At 37.0% G+C, this 23269-nt stretch overlaps 1 protein-coding gene across 1 annotated transcript; it reads right to left on the reverse strand.

The window, feature by feature from the left end:
- Window positions 1-5070: 5070 nt before the first annotated feature.
- Window positions 5071-5751, reverse strand: LOC123953341 (stathmin-2-like). Its single transcript, XM_046023506.1, has one exon. It carries the CDS (start codon window positions 5749-5751, stop codon window positions 5212-5214), a length of 540 nt encoding a protein of 179 aa, XP_045879462.1. The 3' UTR covers window positions 5071-5211.
- Window positions 5752-23269: the final 17518 nt, after the last annotated feature.

The raw sequence follows: 23269 nt of genomic DNA on the forward strand, positions 1-23269 counted from the left end.
TTGCGAGAATTCATCTCACAAGATGAGAATTCACCCCTAAGCCTCCTGTTGATTACCCACTATACTCTCTCACCTTTATTTTTTTTTTTAATATTTTTTATTTATTTGACAGAGAGAAATCACAACTAGGCAGAGAGGCAGGCAGAGAGAGAGGAGGAAGCAGGCTCCCTGCGGAGCAGAGAGCCTGATGTGGGGCTCGATCCCAGGACTACTGGGATCATGACCTGAGCCGAAGGCAGAGGCTTTAACCCACTGAGCCACCCAGGCGCCCCACTCTCTCACCTTTAAATAAGCGGGCTTTCTGATGTTCTCGCAATGCCCATTGGTCAATTGAGACTCTGCCTTTTGCCAGTTCTTTCTCACCATCCCTCATTGAAAGAATCCAACTTATGAAGTCTTTGTCTCTGTTATGTTTCTCTCACAAAACAGAGCTGCCTGTACACGATTGTCTAATCCTGGATCTTACATTTGTTTCCAGCAAAATGTTACTAAGCCTTTAGCATTTTTGCTGTTACTAAGCTTTAGCATTTCACTTCATTCTTTATAACTCTTATGTTTTAATATAAATTCACATTTAATTTGTTTCCCATTAACACTCCCAGGAATCACCCAGTAATAAGGTTTTCTATCTTCTCTGCTCATTGAATATCTATTACTATTTATGCATCCCTGGAGATACGAGTTTGAATCCTTCCCAGCAGAATTATATTTTAGTATTTTGGGCTCGGGGTTCTGAGACTTTTTCATCAATTTTGATTCTGTTTTTCTCAATTACAGATTTTTTGACAGTTCCAGAATTAATATTGTTGAAAATATCCTTCCTACAGATTGTGCTAGTGCTGTGGTATAGGATAAAAGGGAATGCAGCCTGTGGGCTTTATCCAGAGCAATCCTGGATATATGACCTTTTACTTGTCACCATCTTTTGCTTTTCTTAAGTGTTTTGGATAAAACAGGTTTCTACTTTAATTCTATGTGACCAAACACTGAACAAAAAGAGGCAGATGAGAAAATAATGTTAATTATTAATAATATAATAAATAATATAGTGAATGTTTTTGGTTGATAATAATAGCTAATAATGGTAACATTAATAACACACATGCTTTGAGATCATAACATCTGCCCTGAGACTCATGATAGTTCTGTAAATTAATGACTTTTACCCCCCTTTTTTTTGTGACCAGTAAATTGAACTTCTGAAAGATTCCAGCTTCTCAAAGTTCACATAGCCAGTAAATGGGAGATCACAGAGTCTACTTTCTTTTTTCTTTTCTTTTCTTTGTTTTTAAGATTTAAGATTTTTTAATGATTTTAAAAAAAGATTTTATTTATTTGAGAGAGAGAGAGAGAGGAGCAGAGGGAAAAGGACAAGTAGACTTTGCACTGAGCATGGAGCCTGACTTGGGGCTCCATCCCACAACCCTGAGATCATGACCTGAGCCAAAATCAAGACTTGGATGCTCAACCAACTGAGCCATCCAAGCGCACCCAGAGAGTCTAATTTTTAACCAATATGCCATTATCCTTTCATTGTGCTGTTATTTTATGTTTGTAAAAAAGTAAAAAAAAAAAATACACACAAAACTCAAATTCACTACCCACCCTCCCATAGTAAGAAAAATAAACAATAAAGAGAAGCAATAGCATCTGTTTTAGGATTGATATAGTTTTCATAGTCTTTGAACCCTGAATTATCAGAAAAGAAGTAAATAAATACAAAGCAATAGTTTCATCTGTTGGTTCCAATACTCCTTTTCCAAGTTTTGTATTTGTCTTTTAATCTACTCTTTTTTTTTTGTATATAGTTATTTATCTCTATATACTGACAATTTTACAAAAACCACATTTCCTCAGGTTTAAATTTTAAGTTTTTTATCATTAGTACATTATGGTGATCTTCAAATGATGCCATCAAACATGAATAACAGAATTTTATGAATAGGAAAATGTTCGATGGTTCATTTATTATAACATACCAATCATAAACAGCAAGATACTTTCTTACATTGTTGAATATGAATATAAAGTATTACAAATGAGAAAATTATTGCAATATAATAGTTACAAAACAATAAACTTTACATTTATCCCCCTCTTCAAATCATTTGATTTGCTCTATGGGTATAAAAGCAACTATCTGGGTAAATCTTTCATTTGTTGCATGGTTGCTAAGATATTAGAATTCAGCAGTTATAGCAAGTACAAAAACAAATTTTTTGTTCCGATATTTTTGGAAATACATCTTAAATGCTGCCTAGGTTGGACTAGACACTAAAGATTGTTGTATTCATTGTGCAACTTTTCCTATATTTGAAAAAGAAATTCAGGATTTATTAGGACAAGAACAGTAGGCAAGAAGTGAGCATCCATTCCAAGAAGAGAAATAGCACAGATTATGATCATGAACTGGAATTAGATTACATTAACATCTGGGCAAGTACCAGCCTCTGATTATCAACATCAAATGCCTTTTAGTTTTCTTGTGATCACTCTCATTTTTAACCAATTTTAAACTCAATTTTGCGATTTACCAAAGTAGACAAGCATGAAATGGATTTTTCATAGTAAAGAGATATTCTTGGTGAATAATAATGTTGTATGATGGTGTCACTTCCCTAGACTTGTTTTAACTTCTTCACTTTTTAACCCCTGTTTTGTTGTGACAGAAATGGGTATCTTCTTCTCTTTCTCTATTCACAACTGCATGCTTCCTCTGTCCCTTGATGTTAGCTGACCATGGCACTGACCTTAGGACAATGAAAACAGGGTGTAAATGATGGTTCTACCTCTACTTTCAAATCATCTTCAAGAAGTTCCACTTTCTTCTTTCTGTAGACACACAGGAAAGCCAAGTGTGATACATGGTAGGTCATAAGTTGTAAGGGACCAGTGTCCTTCTCATCTCTCCTGCCAACACACACACACACACAAGTACACACACAAGTACACACACACTGAACATCAGACTGTAATATGAATGAGCAATAGTGTTTCTACATTTGGGAGTTAGATAAATAAGTCTTCCCTGAATAATACAGTTTGTTACAATTATTCCAAGTGTAAGTAAGTATGCGTAGTGGTTAAGTACACAAATTTTGTGCCAGCTGCATCTGAGCCCATAACCTGGCTTTCCTTTTGTGAATCATGTGATAAGTTAGTTAATCTCTCTATGTCTCAGTGTCCTCATCTGTAAAATGAGGATAATAATGGTTTCTCACAGGTTTAGTATTGAATAACTATATATATATATATATATATATATATATATATATATGGTGTTCAGTATAGTGTCTAATTCATAATAATGGTTGATAAGTGTTAGCAGTTTAAAAACCTTTTTCATAAGAATTACAGTTCATTTAAGTCATGCTTCATTCCAGAAAGACAAACTGAAGAGTTTTAAGTAATAGACATCATCACTAGGAAATGGTAGAACTGAAGTTCCCATCTGATAACTAAGAACTTTATCATGTCTCAGACTCTCAGAAAATATTTCTCCTCTTTATCCTTGATTACTACAGTGGAACTTTGGGGTTTTCCCCTCAATCCTAAATCTCTGTTACTTTCTTTACCTCTGGCTATGTCTCAAATCTCCTCTGTTACTTTCTTTACCTCTGGCTATGTCTCAAATCTCCTCAGACCTAAGGAGGAGTTCTAAGATTTTAACTGATGGGAAGACCACATTTCAACATTGAGTGCTCTCCCTGTAGTTAGTCAGGTATGTGGAACTCTGTGGGCCTCCAAAATGCTACCAAGATGATCATACTTACTCTTACTGGAAACTCATAATCCCTGAATGCAGAGAAAATAATTCCTTTAATAGGACATTTTGCTTCTGTTAGGTCACACTGGTTTCGAGACATTTTATATAGGTGCAATTATCTTAAGGCTACTATCTTTTCCTACGGCTTTTCATGGTTCAGAAAGTCTGTCATGGGCATTGCTTGGGAAAACAGGCATCTTTTCATACTTGGAACGTTTCTTCCGTAGAGGACAAGCTCAGGGATTTGCATATAAGAACAAAATAATTCCCAACGAAAATTAGGACTACAAAATTCAGGTCCTTCTTTTTACCACTGTAAGTTACTCCATTCAGTATAAAAATGTAGATTGACCTCTGGGTGAATCTAGACAGAGGAGCCTGGGCAGGTGAGAATATGTGAGCAGTTCGACATGCTTGGAACTTAGTGCAATGTAGAAAGAGATAAGAGTACTGTATATAGATATTTCATATCACAGGTTTTGTTGTAAAGACAATGGGGATTCTGAACAACTCTTAATAGGGAAGGTTTGTATTCAGAAGTTCAACTTCTATCTACTCACCTATTTCAAGGTAAAAGATTCATGATATTTTAGAAATAGGAGGATCTTAGAGATGTGGTTCATGTACTCAACTTCTGTAGGAAGAAATTAAAGGCTCCGGGTGCTCAGCAACTTGGCCTCTGCTCCCCAGATAGTTATTGGCAGCACTGGGGCCAGAATATAGCCCCAGTTCCCAGACCTGTGCTCCTTCTATTATAGATTACCTCTTTTTTTTCTTAGTTATCTCTTCGGAGTTTTAAATTTACACCATTTCCTTTCAAAACCAAATACGTTTTTGTGAGTAGTACCTTTGTGGGTATTTCGCGATTCCAGTCAAATTAAAAGTAATAGCGCAAAATTAAAATCGGCTTCAACTGTATGAAATCGTAGTCGATTCTTCACGCAACCTAGTAATATCAGTGTTTGGTGCACTCAACATGTCCCAACCCAGTGATCTTTAAAACCTCCTGAATTAGAAAATTATATGAAGGCTGCCTCATCACTACCCAAGGCCAAACCCAAATACACACCTGGATGAATTTTTCTGTGATTTGCAACATTTGCAATAGTTTTTCTTATTTCTTTTTTTCTATTGCAGTGATAGGTGAGGACATTCCATTTCCTGAATTGGTTTTTTGTTTTTGTTTTATTTTTTTGTTTGTTTTTTGTTTTTGTTTTTGTTTTTTGGACCAAGTGGCCTTTTTTCTCACCTCTTCTTTATTCTTTAGTATCTCCTCTGTATTATTTTTTTTTTAATTTTTTTTAAATTTTTGATTCTGTTTTTTGTTTTTTATAATGAGTTCTTTTTAAACCATGTCATACATTTCCCATACTGATATCGCATGATCCATTATAATATAGGCAGGGGGACTTACTAACGGTGGGGCGTGCCATCCCTCCATCGCTTCAGCCAGAAAGTTCAACCTGCAGCTCCTTGTTCCTGCACACCTCGGCAGCATGCCTCTCCTTTTCCTGCAGACATTCAATAATAGCAGCTAGATTAGCCTCACGGTTTTCTTTAATTTGTTCCATTTTCAGGATCAGCTTTTCCTCCACCATTTTGCTGAAGTTGTGGTTCTCCTCCAAAGCCTTCTGAAGGACTTCTCGCTCATGTTCCCTCTTCTCTACCAATTGCTTCAGCCCCTGGGCCTCCTGAGACTTTCTTCTTTCCTCTGCAGCCTCCAGTTTTTTCTGGATCTCCTCCAGAGACAGGTCTTTCTTCTTTGGAGAAGCTAAAGTCCATGCGGCTTCTGAGATGGGAGATGGTGGCTTCAGGATCAGCTCAAAAGCCTGGCCAGAGGCACGTTTGTTGATTTGCTTCACTTCCATATCATCATAAGTATAGATGTTGATGTTGTGAGGTTCAGGGTAAAAGCAAGAGCAGATCAGTGACAGCATGGACAGCTCCTTCATTTTTTCCTTGTAGGCCATTGCTGTTTTAGCCATTGTAGGGATGTGCAAAGCTGAGCGGTGGCGAAGGCGAAGGGTCCAGCTACAGCAGCGGAGAGCCTCTCCTCTATATTATAAAGAAGCAACTACTAATCTGAATAAGCATAAATCTGTTCTTTCTCAGGTTATATCAGTTTGAGAAAAAGTGTCAGAGGCTCATCTCCAGCTCTGGAGATTTTACTACCCTCCATACCTGCTTTGGGTTTTACCAGTTATCAATCTGTACTCATGTCTCAACTGTGTGTCTATACCTCCAGCTGTTACTCTGCACACAAGCAAAGGGTCGTAAGAATCCAAGATTTAAGTTGGGATGTAAGGCTTAGAGGAAGGAAGCTTTTCTTAGATTTCTGATGTAAAACCATTAAAACCTACTTTTAACAGAATCCTATATTGGGATAATGCTCATTTTATTTATTTTTATTTTTTTAAAGATTTTATTTGAGAGAGAGAGAGAAAGACTGGGGTGGGGGGGCAGTGGGAGATGGAGAAGCAGACTCTTCACTGATCAGGGAGCCTGATTCAGGGCTTGATCCCAGGCACCTGGGGGCTCACTTGGTTAAGCATCTGCCTTGGGCTCAGGTCAAAATCTCAGGGTCCTGGAATTGAGTCCTGTATCGGGCTCCCTACTCAGCAAGGAGTCTGCTTCTCCATCTTTTGCTGCCCCTTCACTCTCAAATAAATAAATCATCTTTAAATAAATAACTAATTATTTTATTTTCAAAACTGATTATTGTTCCTTGTACATACTAAGACTGACAGCATCAAGGGGGAGATAAAGAGTAATGGAGAGGCATAGGGAATAGTCAATGATACTGTAATAGTGTTGTGTGTTGACACATGGTAGTTCTGGGAGTACAGCTTAACCTGCACAGATGGTGAGTTGCTATGTTGCACACCTGAAATGAATGTAACATTGTGTCAACTATACTCAAAGAAAGAAAGAGGAAGGAAGGAAGGAAGGAAGAATTAATGGAAAGGACAGCATTCGGACAGACCTGGATCTCTCAATAATTTTCTATTGTTACCTCAGTCTAATTAGATTTCATAAATGAGATTGTGACAATAATGAAGGATGACAGAGCAGGTAGTGAGCATGGCAACTGCATATTCGATTTCTGGATAGGTGGCTTATACGTGAAAAGAACAGTTTATTTTTCTTTTTGTTTTTCTAATTGGAATAATAAAATCCTAGAGTAGAAAAAAACAATTACAGGTTGCTAAATGGTTAGGTTTTTGTTTTGTTTTGTTTTTTATTTCTTTTCAGTGTAACAGAATTCATTGTTTATGCACCACACCCAGTGCTCCATGCAATACCTGCCCTCCATAATACCCACCACCTGGCTCCCCGACCTCCCAACCCCTGCCCCTTCAAAACCTTCAGATTGTTTTTCATAGTCCATAGTCACTCATGGTTCATCTCCCCTTCCAATTTACCTCAACTCCCTTCTCCTCTCTCTCTCCCCATGTCCTCCATGTTATTTGCTATGCTCCACAAATAAGTGAAACCATATGATAATTGACTCTCTCTGCTTGACTAAATGGTTAGTTTTGTGTATCAGCTTGGCTAGTTTCTGATGCCCAGTTATTTAATAAAACAGTAATCCTGGTATTAACCTGAAGGTGTTTTGTAGATGCAGCTGACCTCTATATTCAGTCAGTGCTAAGTATAGAGGATTTTCCTCAATAGCGTGGGTGGGCCTCACACACTGAGATGAAGGTTCTGAGGGGCAAACCTGAAGTCTCCCTAAGAAGACACTGTATCAAGACTGCAGCATCAGCTTCTGCTTCTGCCCAAGACCTTCCAAACTGCTACCGTGTCCTACATATTTCACTCACCAGCCGTTACAATTGCATAAACCAATTCCTTACAATAAATTTCTTTTTGTCTGTCTTTCCATCTATCTATCCTTCCATTCATCCATCTAGCTAGTCTATGGATCTGTCTGTGACTATCAGTCTATTTGCCTATTATCTCTCTATGTATCCATCTATCATCTATCTATATATCAATAGATTCTTCTCCTACTGCTTTGATTTCCTCTGGAGAACCCTGATGCTACTGTCTGGTCTGATGTCCTACCCAGTGAAGAAATCTCTTTATATATCTGACAGAAGGTCCTCCAGATTTCAAGTATTTTATTTTTGGAAAGCACTCTGCTTCTCAATGCAGCCTTTTGCATTGTTGTATTGATAGACTTATCTCAATGTTCTATATTTCAAGCTTTATAGTAAAATCATTACTCCAACTTTCTCTTCTGTGGTCTCTAAAATTGATTTAAATACAACTTAGGGTTTCTTCTTTGTTCATGAATCCATTAAACAAATTAGCACAACTCTTATTATAGTATGCAATGTATTAAAGTTCCATGTAAACACATTTTCTTCCTGGTGTCTAAATTCTTAGTGAATAAAGACTGTGAAGGACTATGTGCCTTTCTTAGGTACTTAGCATCACTGTTGAGTTTGATATCAATCCCGGGATCAGTGAAACCTGCCTCAATATTACTCTTACCTGTTAGTTCTTTCATTTCTTTCTAAAGCATTGGCTATCAACCTCAGCTTCTACTTAGAATACTTGCAAAAGCCCAAACCCTACCTCAAACCATTTAAATCAATATTTCTAGGATTGGGTCTAGGTGTGAAAGCTTTTTAAGAGCTCCTCAAATGACCAGTACTGAGCCAAGGTAAGCAAACACTGTTCTGGAATAACATAGAACATCTTCTTCCTTGGGGTGCCTGGGTGGTTTAGTCAGTTAAACATCTGACTCTTGATTTTGGCTCAGATCATGATCTCAGAGTCCTGGGATCAAGCCTGGCATCTAGCTGGTCTGTCTGGCATCTGGCTGTGCTCTTAGTGAGGAACCAGTTTAAGATTCTCTCTCTCCCTCTGCTCAGCACCAATCTGTGCACACGCACACACTCTCTCTTTCTCTCAAATAAATAAATCTTTAAAAAAAGAGAGACAGAGAGAAAGAGAGAGTCTTCTTTCCTTTCCCCATAATACCACTTTAACATTCTGAAGACATTTTTCATGTTTCCTTATTTCTTTCCAAATGAATTGTATCTATAGCTCAGATGATTAGTGTTGCTTCCCTAGAACCTGCACCATGCAGTTTGACTTTGTCTGGGGCTCATGGTAACTGATCAGAAACTTCATTATATGCAGCACTGTCAGCATGTGGCTTCTGTGAGCCTTTTGAGATTATCATTCTCCTGGGTGAGATTCAAAATCTATAAGATAAAAGCTCTGTTTTTTTGAAATCAATTTTTATTTAGCTTATTTGCAAGTGATACTCAGAGTAGTTGCCATTGGCAGGTCTGCCCTATGACTAATTCCAAATTTAGTGTTTAATAGCCTTTAAAAAAAAACTTATTCTTCTAAATGAATAACAGCCTGAGATTTATAGAAAAGACATAGCCTTGACATCTGAAAAACCATGAGTTGATTTCTGATTTTACTAAGTGGTAACTAATGGACCACTTGGAAATAAAAACAAAAACAAAAACAGTGTTAGTTGGGAGAGGTTTGTTTTCCTCATGTATATGAGAGGTCAATGCAATAATATTATCTTGAAGTAACAGTAAAGATTATGGATAATACTTGCAAAGGTTTTAGCATAGGGTCTGGCATTTGAAAGGTATATGCTAAATTGTATCCCTCCTAATAGCATTCGTGCATTTAGAGTGGCTGTACCTCTTCTATCTTGACCTCCACTGAACTATGCTGTAGTAGTTTTATACCAGTAAGTAACATTTTAGTGAGATTGTATTTATATTATGCTTTTTAAAAAATATTTTACTTATTCATTTGAGAGAGAGACAGACAGAGAGAGCACAAGCAGGGGGAGAGGCAGAGGCAGAGGGAAGAGGAGACTCCCCCCCCCAAGAGGGGAGCCTGACATGGGGCTTGATCCCAGGACCCTGGGATCATGACCTGAACTTAAGGCAGACGCTTAACCATCTGAGTCACCCAGGTGCCCCTATATTATGTTCTTTTGAAAGATAGAGAGGTTGAAATGGGTGCCTGGACTGAAAGTAGCTGCTCTGCAGAACCCATCTGACACTACCTGGCTGATTCAGGCACAGACACTCCATTTGATTATGGACCCACCTCTGAAAGTGCTAGTAAGCCCAGCAGAGACTGATGCTCAGCCTGGGTATTGAACAAAGTTGGTATAAACTTAGTTGTGGGTATCGTCAAGGGAGGTTGGGTCCCATCTGGTTCCCTACCTACTATATTTCCAGATTAGAATAAAATTCTGCAATATCATGCCAGTTGGATTTGGGAGGGCTAGGAAGAAGGGAAAAACATAGTGGTTGAGGGTCAGCAAGGAAACAAAAGAAAGCACAGATTCCCGATCTCCTGGGATCTGACATCAAGGCATGCGGGAGCTAGGACATTTTGCTTGATCCTCATATTTGGGTCTGTTTTCTAACAGAGAAATTCTTTATCCTCATAAGTTTTATTTTCCTAGGGGTTGTGTTTGGGGATTAGGGTATAAAAATATGAATCTTGTCTTTGTTTAGGGAAAATCAGGAACTGGGAGGCAGCTGTCGATAGGTACTATCTGTGAAAGGCACTTGGGGTCTCAGAGGGATATTCTTTTTTTTTTTTTTTAAAGATTTTATTCATTTATCTGACAGAGAGAGATCACAAATAGGCAGAGAGGCAGGCAGAGAGAGAGGAAGGGAAGCAGGCTCCCCGCTGAGCAGAGAGCCCAATGCGGGGCTCGATCCCAGGACCCCGAGATCATGACCTGAGCTGAAGGCAGAGGCTTTAACCCGCTAAGCCACCCAGGCGCCCCTCAGAGGGATATTCTTTAGGGGGAGAAAGTAATGGTTTCTGTTGGAATGTTTTTCTTGGATTAGTTCATTGCATTTGGAGAAGGGGAGCTTGAGTTTCCAGCAACTCAGGCAACACAGGCTGAGCTTCCAGGGACTTAAACATTCTCTTCTACTTGGTTTCCTCACCTGAAAACAAAACAAAACAAAAAATCCCAGAAGTTAATAAAAACAACATTTTGAACTTGCTGAATATCTTAAGTGAAACATTATTGTGTGGTTTGGCACAGAGATCGTCCTGAATATGTGGTGGCTGCTAACTGCATCACAGACACTATTCCCCAGAGACTGGACAGCTATGGTGTCTATGAGAAAGCACACTATAATGCAAATAATAGATTTTATTCCTGAGTAACTACTAGCACATTTGCCATCTTTTCAAGATCCCAACACACATTCTTTTATCTATGTGTCCTTACAAATTGCTAGTTGCTGTGAAATAATATAATCACATGACCCAAGAGTCACAATCATATTAAAAAATGCTTAGCAGAGATGTTCTGCTCCTGCCTTGTTTCCACTTACCAGTACAGATAACCATTTTTGTATTTCCTGGGTTTTATTATGATTCTAGTGGATTCTTTAGGCAAATACAAACAAATATCTCTATATAGTCTTGTATATACTCTTACATAAAAAGTAACATACTGCATACAGTGTTCCATTTAGGTTTTTGATGACTTACAATGCTGTTCCCATTGGGAATGGAAATGACGAAGCAGCAGAATGTGAGGAAGTGTTTCTGTTTATTATGGGCCCACCTCTTATTTAATTCCCCCACACTAGACTTACTCTGTTCTTGTGTTCAACTCCTAGTATTCTCCCTTCCCGACCTAAGTACAAGTTGTGATCATTCCTCCACTCCAGTTCCTACCACAATGGTGGGCACATAGAAGGACATAATAATAACAATAAGTGCTAGTTGAATGAGTGAAAATTAAGCATGCCAGGGCCTTGGATATGTTATCTCTGTATGGCGCACCACAATATTCTTGCCAAAGCATCTCTCCCTGTTGCAAATTAATACATCTCAAGAATTTCAGTAGCTCTGTGGGGATAGCATTTAGTGAGCCAGTAAAATATGGGAAAGTGTCTCTTTTTTTTTGCAATGAGACAGTCTCAGGTGCTCATAATTGTGCTATGTGCTCAGCCAGTTTTCAAATGTATTAAAAAAGTGATTCATGATGAGTTAGGCAAAGCACATTATGCAAATTATATACCTAAAATATAGTTTAACTCCAAAGACTCAATTCTTCTCACATTTTAAATATTAATCATTTGGTTCAAACGTCTGATTTTAGGTCAAAAAAAAAACAAAAACAAAAAACCCTGGAATAAAAGCACCGATTTTCCAGTACTTAATTGTATCCTAATGCATTTCTGTCTGGCTGGAATTTTAAATAAGTAGTTCAGAAAAGATATTGGGTTATTTTATGGAATAGGATTTGGAATCTTTGATGACAGCTAATAAAATTTCCATTAAAGGGAAACTGCACTGAAATTTAATCACTTGGTCAAAATTATAATTGTCCATTTAGAGTTTGAAATATTGAAATTAAATGATAGTAGCACTGCATTTAAATGTTCGCACCCAATTCTGTTGAAGGATAAAGCTTCAGAATTTTATAACACCCAGCATGGTAAGCAACTCCTCAGCAGGGAAAGCATAATGGGGTTTTATTATGAAGTTTTACCAAACTCTTTCTAAGAAGTAGTCCCTATTCATAGGGTAAGAACAGCTCTAAACAGATTTTGTTGTGGTATGTTCACATTCAACAAAGTTTGTAAACTCTCATATTTCAATTATGGATATATTTTGTTTTATATCCAGGCAACCTTACTGACTTAGAAGGTCAAATCATTTGCAAACTATGAAAATCCCAGACCATGAATTTATCATGAATACCATTATTTCAATCCTTAAAAGAAATAATAATCATAAAACAGCAGTTACTATGATTTATTTTCAAAGAAAAAAGCAAAATTTCCGAAATACAAAGATTATTTATTTATTTTTAAAAACATCGTATTTATTTATTTGAGAGAGAGCAAATGCACAAGCAGGCGGAACAACAGAGGGAGAGGGAGAAGGTAGGAACTTCAACTGAGAATCTGATAAAAGGAGGGAGCCTGCTCACCGTTACCCCCACTCATCTCAGAGATGGAAGGTGAACAAATGCTCCAACATGTCTTTCATCCCTCCCCCGATCTACCAGTACTACCATTTGGTAAAATCCAGGCAGAAACCATAGGATAAGGGAGCCCATCGAAATAGCTCATACAGGTCAACCTTAAAACGGAAGAATGGAGGGCTGGGAACAAATTGGAGATATCCATCACATTCACCAACTCAATTATTCACCGATATGATTCCTTTCCTACTGAAGCCCAATCCATTCACCTGTCCTGTAAGTCCTATAAGGCTTCTTCCCACCCCCACCCCCTGCCAATTTCTCCTATCTTTTGAATTATCACTTTTTCTTTCTCTATTGTGTCATGACCAGAAATATGCAACTATATTATCTTTTCTGTATTGGAAGATTTCCTTCCTCAACCACTTTTCCCCCTATTATTGTTTCCTCACTATTACTTGAACTATGTCTCTGATCAGCTCTTTGCCTAAGGTTCACAGATGTGTTGTCCTTAACTCTCCTCATATTATAACTCCAGTAGCCAAGAAAGGAGTCCTTCTGAGCTGAGCAGTGAGCTCACTGGGCACCCAGTGTCAGTCGCTGTGAGTGAACACTGGGTCTGGGAAGGTCTTGGAGGAAAAGGGGCTAGCCAAATTATAACTAAAAGCAGAGACAATGTGGTATGTGATGTATGGAAGTGTTGAATTGGACTTGAAACTAATATAACACTGTGTGATAACCAACTGGAATTAAAATAAAAAATATTTTTTTGTTTAAAGGCAGGGACAAGTGGTCTATTCATGTCTGGAAGTCCCAAATGTAATAATAATTTGTTTGATATATCTGTCATCCTTAATATCAATATCATATCAGTAGCTCCTTAATTATATAAAATAAAAAGAAGTGAAGATTATACTAAAAGGCGAAGGGAGCCTCTGCAGTCTCAAGTATTCATGATTCATAGAACCTCTGAATACAAAAACAGTTCGCTGTCTTAATACCCTCCTGGGTCCAGGCTCAAACACTTCTTATTTATGTATTTATTTATGTATTTATTTAGAGTGTAGTGGGGGAGAGGCTTAAGCAGTATTCACACCCAGTGCAGAGCCCTACTTGGGGTGCTCAGTCTTAAGACACTGAGATCATGACCTGAACTGAAATCAACAGTCCATCAATTAACGGCCTGAGCCACCCAGCTGCCCCAAGCCTCAAACACTTTTTACGTGGAATCCTCCCTGAGCAGACCCAGTAATAAGTAGCTGATAATTGCAGCTGGAGATTTTCATTTGCTTATCCAGAACTGTACACCTGTACTCAAACTTCTTAAACTAAAGTGAAATCACAGATCAATTCAATTCTTTCTAGTACTTTTCACCTTAGCTGAGAGACAAGAAAGAGCCTCTATTTTCCAGGAAAAATATGCAGTCTTATTATCCAGCCATCACTCTTCTTATCAACACTGTATCTAGTATTGCAATGAAAAGATACAAATTATGTGGAGCAGCAAGACTATGGAACCTATATCTAAGGAAAATTTATGCAACAGAAACCAACTCAGAGATGACTTAGATGTAGCAGACAACTTTACAATAGCTATTGTTAATATGCTCAAAGTATTGTAGGAAAGTATAGAAAACTGAGTGAATGAACATGGAAATGGAAACCACAGAACAGAAGAAGCAACAGATCTATTCTATAAATTCTATTCTAAATTCCATAAATTGAAAATGATAAAATAACTGAAATCTAAAACTTTGGAAGATTTGATAGGAGAATGACTACCATAAGATAAAGGATTTCTGTGAAGACAGGCCAAATAACTGTCCAAAAATGAGGCAAAAAGAGAAAAAAAAAACTGAATCGAATCAGTGATCTATAGAATAGTATCAAACAGTCTAAGGTATGTGTAATTTGTAATTTCTTCTTAGAAAGAAAAGAATGGGGCAAAAAAAATACACTGGAAGAAATATTGGCTAAAACCTACTCAGTTTGGTGAAAACTTTAACGCACAAATCTAAGCACTACAAATCACAAACAGAATAAATGTTCAGAAATATATACCACGGTACATCATTTTCAGATTACAGTGTGCTAAAGATAAAAGAGTTAGTTCTAAAACTACTCAGGATTAGTGGTTACATACCCTATACAAGGAAAGAGCAGTGAGAATAACCAATAAGGGGCTTCTGGGTGTGGCTCAGTCGGTTAAGTGCCTGCCTTTGGCCTGGGTCATCATCCCAGGGTTCTGGGATCCAGCTCTACAGTTGTTGGGCTCCCTGCTCAGTGGGAGGCCTGTTTCTCCCTTCCCCTCTGCCCCTCCTCGCTCCAGCTTGTGCTCTTGCTCTCTCTCTCACTCTGCACTCTCTCTTTCTTTCTCCAATAAATAAATAAAATCTTTTAAAAAAAAAGAACAACTACTGAATTTTTGTCAAACAATGCAAACCAGAAGACAATATCCATTACAAGAGATCTAACCATGACTTTGAGGAATAAATAAAGGCAAAATGAAGGACACCTTTCAAGTATTGTTTAAGGATGATAGGGGACTTGTGAGGTGCAGGAAGTAGAGCACAGGAACAAGGTGGAGACCTGGGTCAGAAGCAAAGAGGTAGAGAAACGGTAATGCAGTTGCGGATAGATGAACAAAGGTTGGAGAGTAAAACATCCAGAATATGGACTTACATATATACAAACGGTTTTTGACAAAGGCACCAATATAATTTAGTGGGGAAAGAAACCTTTTAAACAACTGGCTGTGGATCAATTCAATATCTGTATGTAAAAAGTTGAACCATGACTTATATTTCTCATTATACACAAAATCACCATACCAAATATTAACTCAAGGTGGATTACAGATCTTGATGTAAAAGCTAAATTTAGAAAGTTCATAAAAGAAAACAGAGGGGAATATTATTGCAGTGTGAATGAGTCTTCAGATTTCTTAGAATGCAGAAACATCGAACTGTTCTTCATCAAAATTAAAAATTGTATTCATCAAAACATAAAGAAAATCACAGACTGCATAATCACATTCTCAGTACATGTATTTGTCAAAGGAATAGTATTTATATTACAAAAAGAACTCTTACAGGTCAATAAAAAAAAGAACAATTCAGTAAAAAATGGGCAAAAAGCTTCCATAGACACTTCATACAAAAGAACACACAACTATGTAATGAACACATGGAGAGATTCTCAACATTATTAGTCGGCAGATAAGTGCATATTAAACCACAATAAAACCCACTGCTCACTAAAATAGCTAATTTAACAAGATTAACAAATCAAATGTTAGAGTGGAGAGGAAGAATTGTTTCCTTTACATATCGCTGGGGAGAGTGTGGGAAGGCACAACAGCTGTGGAAAACCTTTTCAAATATCTTATTAAATTAAAGAGATGCTTGCCTTGTGATTCAATAATGTTATGCTTGATAATTACTCAAAATATTTGAAAGCATATACCTTATGTGTAAAATGTTTGCCCCATTCACATTATAGCCCAAACAGGAAACTTCCATGTATCTGTCAACTAGAAAATGAATAAACAAACTATTACAATCATACAATACAATCATAAAATACGTTGCTGAATTCTATTCAGCAATTAGAAAGAACAAACAAAAAAGAGCCAACATGCAACAACATGAACAAATGAAAAAATAATTTGTTTTAGCCCTGATTTCAAACTTTCTTGAAGCTAAGGAATTAGATATACAGATTGCCTTGTATTTTATTGTAAAATTTTCTGCATATTTTCCTATCAAATACATTTGTTACTGAGTACTTTTCTGCCATGTTGGATTATAAATGCAGAACACGAAAATTCTGCTTATTACCACATAAACTGAAAACAAAACAAAAATCCTTGTTTTTTAACTGTTTTGTTTGGTGATCAGGAAGTGATGTTTTAATCATTTTACCTGTTAATGATAATTTGGTTCCATTACTTTGGTTACATTTTAGGAAAATAGAGTTTTAAGAAAGTAATATAATGCAAAATAATTTTTCTTTAACACAATGGAAATAAGTTCCAAGTTACTGGAAACATGTTTATAAGCAGTTTACTACAATTAAGCAGGAGACTCTTGTATTTGATTCTATTTTCATTTGTTCCTCTTTGATCCCATGAAGTGTCACTGTGAAGTCTCTGTGAGAGGAACATCTTACAGAGGCACAAGAGATAATGCCACAGAAATCCAAGTAATATATTTCCTTCTTTCCTTCTTAATAGACCTGTCTTTTTTCTCACATATCAAAGCGGAGCTTTTTTCTTAACTGGGGTGTGTAAACATAGAGGGTTTCCCTTCCAACTTTCTTAACTACTCAGTCTCATGCCTGTGTCACATTGTGGTTTGCAACATCAGCCTCAAGGTAAGAAGTGCCCAGAAAATGAAGCTGATCTGGGTTCCTTGACAAGTGGGAGCTTGCCTGAGGCTGATGGCTGTGTGGCAGCCCAGAGAGAAAAGAGACTACTATTCTGATTTGCCATTTGTTTCTCTACCTCTAAATATGCATAGTTACCTCGACGATGGTGAGAGCTCATCAGAACAGATCATATAATGGGTGTTATTTCTATAACACAAACCCAATTTTACATAGACGATTTCCATTTCTACACAGATACTAAATAAACAAAAAACCTAATTGTACCCTTTGCATTTTATTTTTTTCTCTTTTCATTTTAAACACGTTTTAAAGTGTTATAAAATATGGTAAATATGTCTGAGAAATGAGTTTTAAAATATCTTGTCCCTGGGGTGCCTGGGTGGCTCAGGGGGTTAAGCCTCTGCCTTCGGCTCAGGTCATGATTTCAGGGTCCTGGGATGGAACCCTGCATCAGGCTCTCTGCTCAGCAGGGAGCCTGCTCCCCCCCCCCTCTGCCTGGCTCTATGCCTACTTGTGATCTCTGTCTCTCTGTCAAATAAATAAATAAAATATTTTTAAAAATATAAATAAATAAATAATAAATAAATTAATTAATTAAATATCTTGTCCCTAACTTGAAGTCATATTTTTAAACACTTCATAAAGTTCTTTGACTTGCTATGCTTTGTATATTGACTGATTTGTATGTGATCTGTTAAGACTTAAATAGACATGTGAACCATAGTCTTTCATTCATCAACATTCTCACTTGAGAAGTGTTTTTGGAGTCTTGGTCCCAGGTCCTGGTATTGTCTTTTGTTAATTGGAGAGATGCTTGTATGTTATGGAGAAAAGTGCGATAAATTACCTTTATAAATGTTCAGGTTTCTCATGTTACCTCTGAGATTGTTTAAAGTAATTTTTGTTTATTGATTTAATTTGCTTTTTCAGTATAGGATCATTACCTTTTGGGGTATTATAAGTTTTAATGATGACAGCATAGTCTAGGTTTTAAATTATCTTCTAAAACTATATTCTTGCCTATATCCTCAAAAGGTAGGAATAATGCTAATTTTCTGAAATGTTTGAACAAAATATAAATACAAAAAATGTTCGTAGGAGTCTTATTTTATAAAAGGGAAAAAATTATTGTAATCCCAATCATCTATCTGATGAAAAAAACCCAGTAACATTTGTAGTAAGAGAATTATTTTTCCCATGTGCGTTTGTGTTTGTGTGCGTTTGGAAGTAAACAGATGTTACCAACTCTGTGATTATCACTTACCTATCCTGTTCCTTAAAAATAGTCCATTTGCTATATTTTTGTTCTTAAGTCAGATATTTCAGAGAAAAGATGAAATGGAACAGAAAAAAAATCATTTTGAAATTTTTATCTGATCCTGATCCATTTAATCTTGAGCTCAGCTATCCGGCAGCACTTTTCCCTTAAACCTGATTATCAGCAGGAAAATACTTCTTGTCAGACTACAAAGAAAATCTTTCTAAATCCAGACTCCTGTGAGGTCCTCTTGTTTTTAGTAAGTCAGAGAAGCGGTGTGATGTATTTGTTTGATTTAGGATAGAGCTGTGATTTTTTTGTTGTTGCATTTGTCCATATTGTGTTTATTTTCTGGGAAACAGAAGTTCTTAAATCAGTCTATGAAACTCATAATGGTTTTAGATAAGCTCCATGGAGGCTTTTATTTCAAAGAGTTTAACACTGGGTAAATAAAAATACTCCATTCTTCATATAGAATCATTCACAGTGTTTTTCTAGCAACACCAAAGATTTTGTACAGATCCATATAACCTCCCTGGGCCACTATCCCCATTACAAACCCCCCTTATTTGCAAAACAGCTGGAGTTTCAGGCTACAGTCAACTGCCTCAGAGCAGAGTGGAATAATCAGCTGACAGCTCCTGACCTTTCTTACTTGCCTGAGAGGTGAGCCTCACAAGCGGGCTTATCAGAACAGAAACAATGATCTGACCCAAGTGGGGACCAAGCCCATAACAAGTTTTCAATCTCTCTTAAATGGTCCACATCGCAAAATAGTTGATTGAAGTACTAAAAAACAAAAGCGAAAATGATCGGTATTTCATCCGAAATTTTAGTTGAGACAACACTGGTATTCTGTTTATGACATGGCCATTCCATCTATACACTAGGACTTCAGTGTCTTGTTTGTAACCAAAAGGGGTACAGTTACATTCTGGTTCTGAGATTCCTTGCCTTCTTCCCCCTCTGATTGTGAGCATATTTCTTTTTCCCAGCCACGTTCATGAAAGAGTAAATGAAAAATAGCGGCGCCATATTATATCTGTGTGATCCACCCAGCACCTCAGATAAATAGAACTTCCTCCCGGCTCGCCAAGAGGTAACTGTGTGTGTTTTAAGTACCTGATTTTTAAGCAGTGTGCTTGATTGATGTTCTTGAATGGAAACTTCTAGTGCCTTGCTAAAAACAGAGGTGTATTTACCTGAGAGAAGCTCATCAGTCTAACAGCTCCTACAAATGGTGTTGCTTTCTGTTTGTATGTAGGAAATATCTGTCCTGGGCCTTTGTTTTCTTCATCCCCACAGTGGATCATTTGCACCATTCCTGGGAAGATCATTTCACTTGGGGCTTTTCATTAAATGAGGAAGTGAATTTGTCAGTGTTCTCATAAAGAGCTTTATTTACATTTATCTGGTTGTTTCATGGATTATGAGATCTCTGCTGTCCTAGGAAGGCCATGGAGAGCCATCAGTTCTCTGTGCTTCCTGCCTATTTAATTCAAATAGTTCAGAAATGGCCTAGACCCAGTCTATAAACTGAGTGTGAAGCAGTTCTTCTTCTTTTTTTTTTTTTTTTTAGCAAGGGTCAAATCATGCTGGTAAATATTTTTTTCAAGTTGTGTTTTATCACTACCTGAAAAACAGTGGAATATAAAAAGAAAAAAAATTGTCATCATTAGATAAATTTTCATATCAAGATAATCATCACTGTATTTTACCATTTAATCTCTATGCACTTACTCGTCTTGGGCAAATTCAGTCTTTAGTGCTTTTTAGCTTATGGGGAAGATATTTTGTAATACTAAGATTCAGTCTGTATTTGCAGCCAAGTTCAAGGTATCACAAGCATTTGAGACAAACATACAATTCTACTTTCTTCTCTCTCTGTGTTATAAAAACAAAATTGAGTTTGTGATAACATTTCTTCTATAAAGTTTCCACAAATACGCTGAACAACAATGTGTTGTTTAGACCTTATAAAATATTCAATAGAGTGCTTTAAAATACTTAATGATGGGCTCTTTGTAATCAAGGAATAAATATCCTCATAGTCTCATCTCCTCCATCCTGTTTATTGGTTCCCTAGTTGCCTCATTCAGGAGGTATGTATTGAGCCTTCATATATATGACTAGTATGCTAGGTGTGGTGGTATAAACCTGGCTAAGTCATGTTCACCATGCTCTAGATGTTGATGGGATTATGTAATCTCAGAGCATCATGAAGTTAATCTCAGTCTTCACAAACTCCCTGAACGAAGTGCTGCACGAGGAAAAAGACACCAGGAAGACGTGGGTAGATGTCTAAGAACACAGAGGGGATAGTGGGAGAAAGGCAAGGGATGGAATCTGAGCCAGTGACCTTAGGAAAGTCACTAGAACTTAGACTATAGTGTCCTCGGTGCGCACAATGAGAAGAACTTATTTAATCAGAGGAAGGATTAAAAATGATACAGATTCGAGCAAAATGTGGTCCATACTTCATCTTTAATAAGATTTGGGGATATCATAATTGAATCCTATTGTTGCTGGATATTTCTAAAGAGAAACCAGGAATTGGTTCTCAGCCAAGCAACTTCTCTCTCTCTCTCTCTCTTTTTTTTTTTTTTGAAGGTTTTATTTATTTATTTGACAGAGATCACAAGTAGGCAGAGAAGCAGACAGAGAGAGGTGGGGAGGCAGGCTCCCTGCTGAGCAGAGAGTCTGATGAGGGGCTCAATCCCAGGACCCTGGGATCATGACCTGAGCCAAAGGCAGAGGTTTTTAACCCACTCAGCCACCCAGACACCCCTCAGACAAGCAACTTTTAAGCTTTTTTTTTTAAACTTTTTTTTAACCCCCACCCCCCTTTTTAAGGTTTTTATATTGTTCTAGTGCCTATTGAACTAACACCTGACAGGGCTGATTAATTATTTCATTTTACTTTTTGTTAATTTCCAGATAGACTAAAAGAGAGAAACAGAAGAATGAAATTACTAGAAAGGGGGGGAAAGTTGGAGTTTTATGAAGCTGAGTGACTTCGTATCATTTATTTCTGGGATCCAGGGCCAAAGCATGCCTGCCATATAGTCAGTGCACAATAAAGTTTGTTAAACTAAACACAGACGAATATTCCTCATGTCTCTACTTTAATAGCTACCGTGGCCGGGGGCAGGGGAAGAATTATTTTCAACATTTTGTGGATAATGGAAAGGTATTAGGAGTCATAGTTAATAATCAAATGTCCAACTGCTCTATGTAACTGCTATTTCTTCTGCTAATTTCAATAAGCCCAGGAAGGAGAACAGGATTGAGAGGAGAGAAGAACTGTTTATGTGGAAGAAAAAAGCACCAGACTCATCTGAAAATTGACACACTTTCCATAATATCCACTCTAGTGCTCAGAAATTAATTTGAGCAGTCTTATGGTTACTAGAAAATACAATATTATGTTGATAAAATACAATAACAATGACAATAATTATAGTAACACCTACTATTTCTGGATTCAATCATGGCTCTAAGTCAGGTACTGTCTAATACGCTTACATGCAAAATATTATTCTCATGAATACTGTCATAGTACATATATTATTATTTTCAATTAAAGTGAGGAAACCAAAGCACTTGGATGTTGGTAATTTGCCCAGTTTTTCAGCTATTACCTCTCTAGTTCTCTAAGTAGAATTTGAACACATGCAGTCTGACTCCTGGGTTCATAACTTTAATCATTATATTGCAAAATGTTGTATATGTTGGTTTCATTATGTGAAAGCCATAGAATATTCTTATGTTTGTCTTATAAATATGCATCTAATTCTAAAAAAGACTATAGGCAAATTGATAAATATCCTGATTACTCGTTGATTGAAATGAATTTCAGTTACTCACCACAAGATAAACCTCACCACTATTGTGTCTACCCTTACCCCACTCTCTAACATTCGTACCTTTCAAACAACCAGATTCACATAACTTCAGCAATCTGAACCATTTTTGACCCATTTTTTTCATGCCGAAAAGTAAGGTCCCTGCCCTATCATTTGTAATGTCAACTGAGGTAAACATAAGCCTGTTGGTAGTAAGATCACTGTCTGACTACCTTTGTATTAATCATATGTTGGCTACTCTCTGAGCTTGTCTAAGACAAACTTCATAACAGTGATGAAATTATATCCCTATGAGCTCTCAAATGCTTAAGGGGGATGTTTAAATAAGGTACCTGGGCAATGTCTGATGAAATGAACATGTGTTTATATTCTCCCATAAGCATTTAAGCTGTCTTCTGTCAAAATGTCCACTACAGGAACTATATTCCAATGTTAAGCCTACCATTTATTAGATGTGTTACTTTAGGTTAGGTTATAAATACTTTATATGTAAGTTTAATCATTTAAAAAGAACTTAATTACTATCTTCATAGTGTTATTGGCAGGACAAATAACCTTGACATATATAATATTTAGGTGAGTACATGCTACATTAGAATTACTCAATAATAATTGGGGATGATAATAAAAGTGTTAATTTATGAGAAGATATAAATGTTTTTCAACAAAGATATTCTAAAGCAAACGAGGTGTTTTTGCTGGGTTTGCTGGGTTCTATACAGCAGTATGATTTATCAAGGATAATCTTTTCAAGGATAAGAGCAATGTATTTGGGGCAAGAAAATCTAGACTCTAGTCCTGGTTCTCAAGTGACCTTAGGATGATCTCCTACTGATTATGTACCTGCACGCTGGACAGAAGGATTCTGGTCCTAGCTAGTTCCCTGACCCACTCTCTTTCCATCATTCCTGCCCTCGCTACTCTTCAGTTGACTTTAAGATAAAACAAAACACCCCACACAGCTTTATTGAGGTATAATTGATATTCATAAAAACTACATGTATTTAATTTTGGGTGATTTTTGTCTG

This window comes from Meles meles, chromosome 11 (assembly GCF_922984935.1).
Source record: "Meles meles chromosome 11, mMelMel3.1 paternal haplotype, whole genome shotgun sequence".
NCBI lineage: Eukaryota > Metazoa > Chordata > Mammalia > Carnivora > Mustelidae > Meles > Meles meles.

Coding starts and splice junctions, on each gene's coding strand:
- LOC123953341 (XM_046023506.1), bottom strand. CDS start 5,751: ATGGCTAAAACAGCAATGGCCTACAAGGAAAAAATGAAGGAGCTGTCC.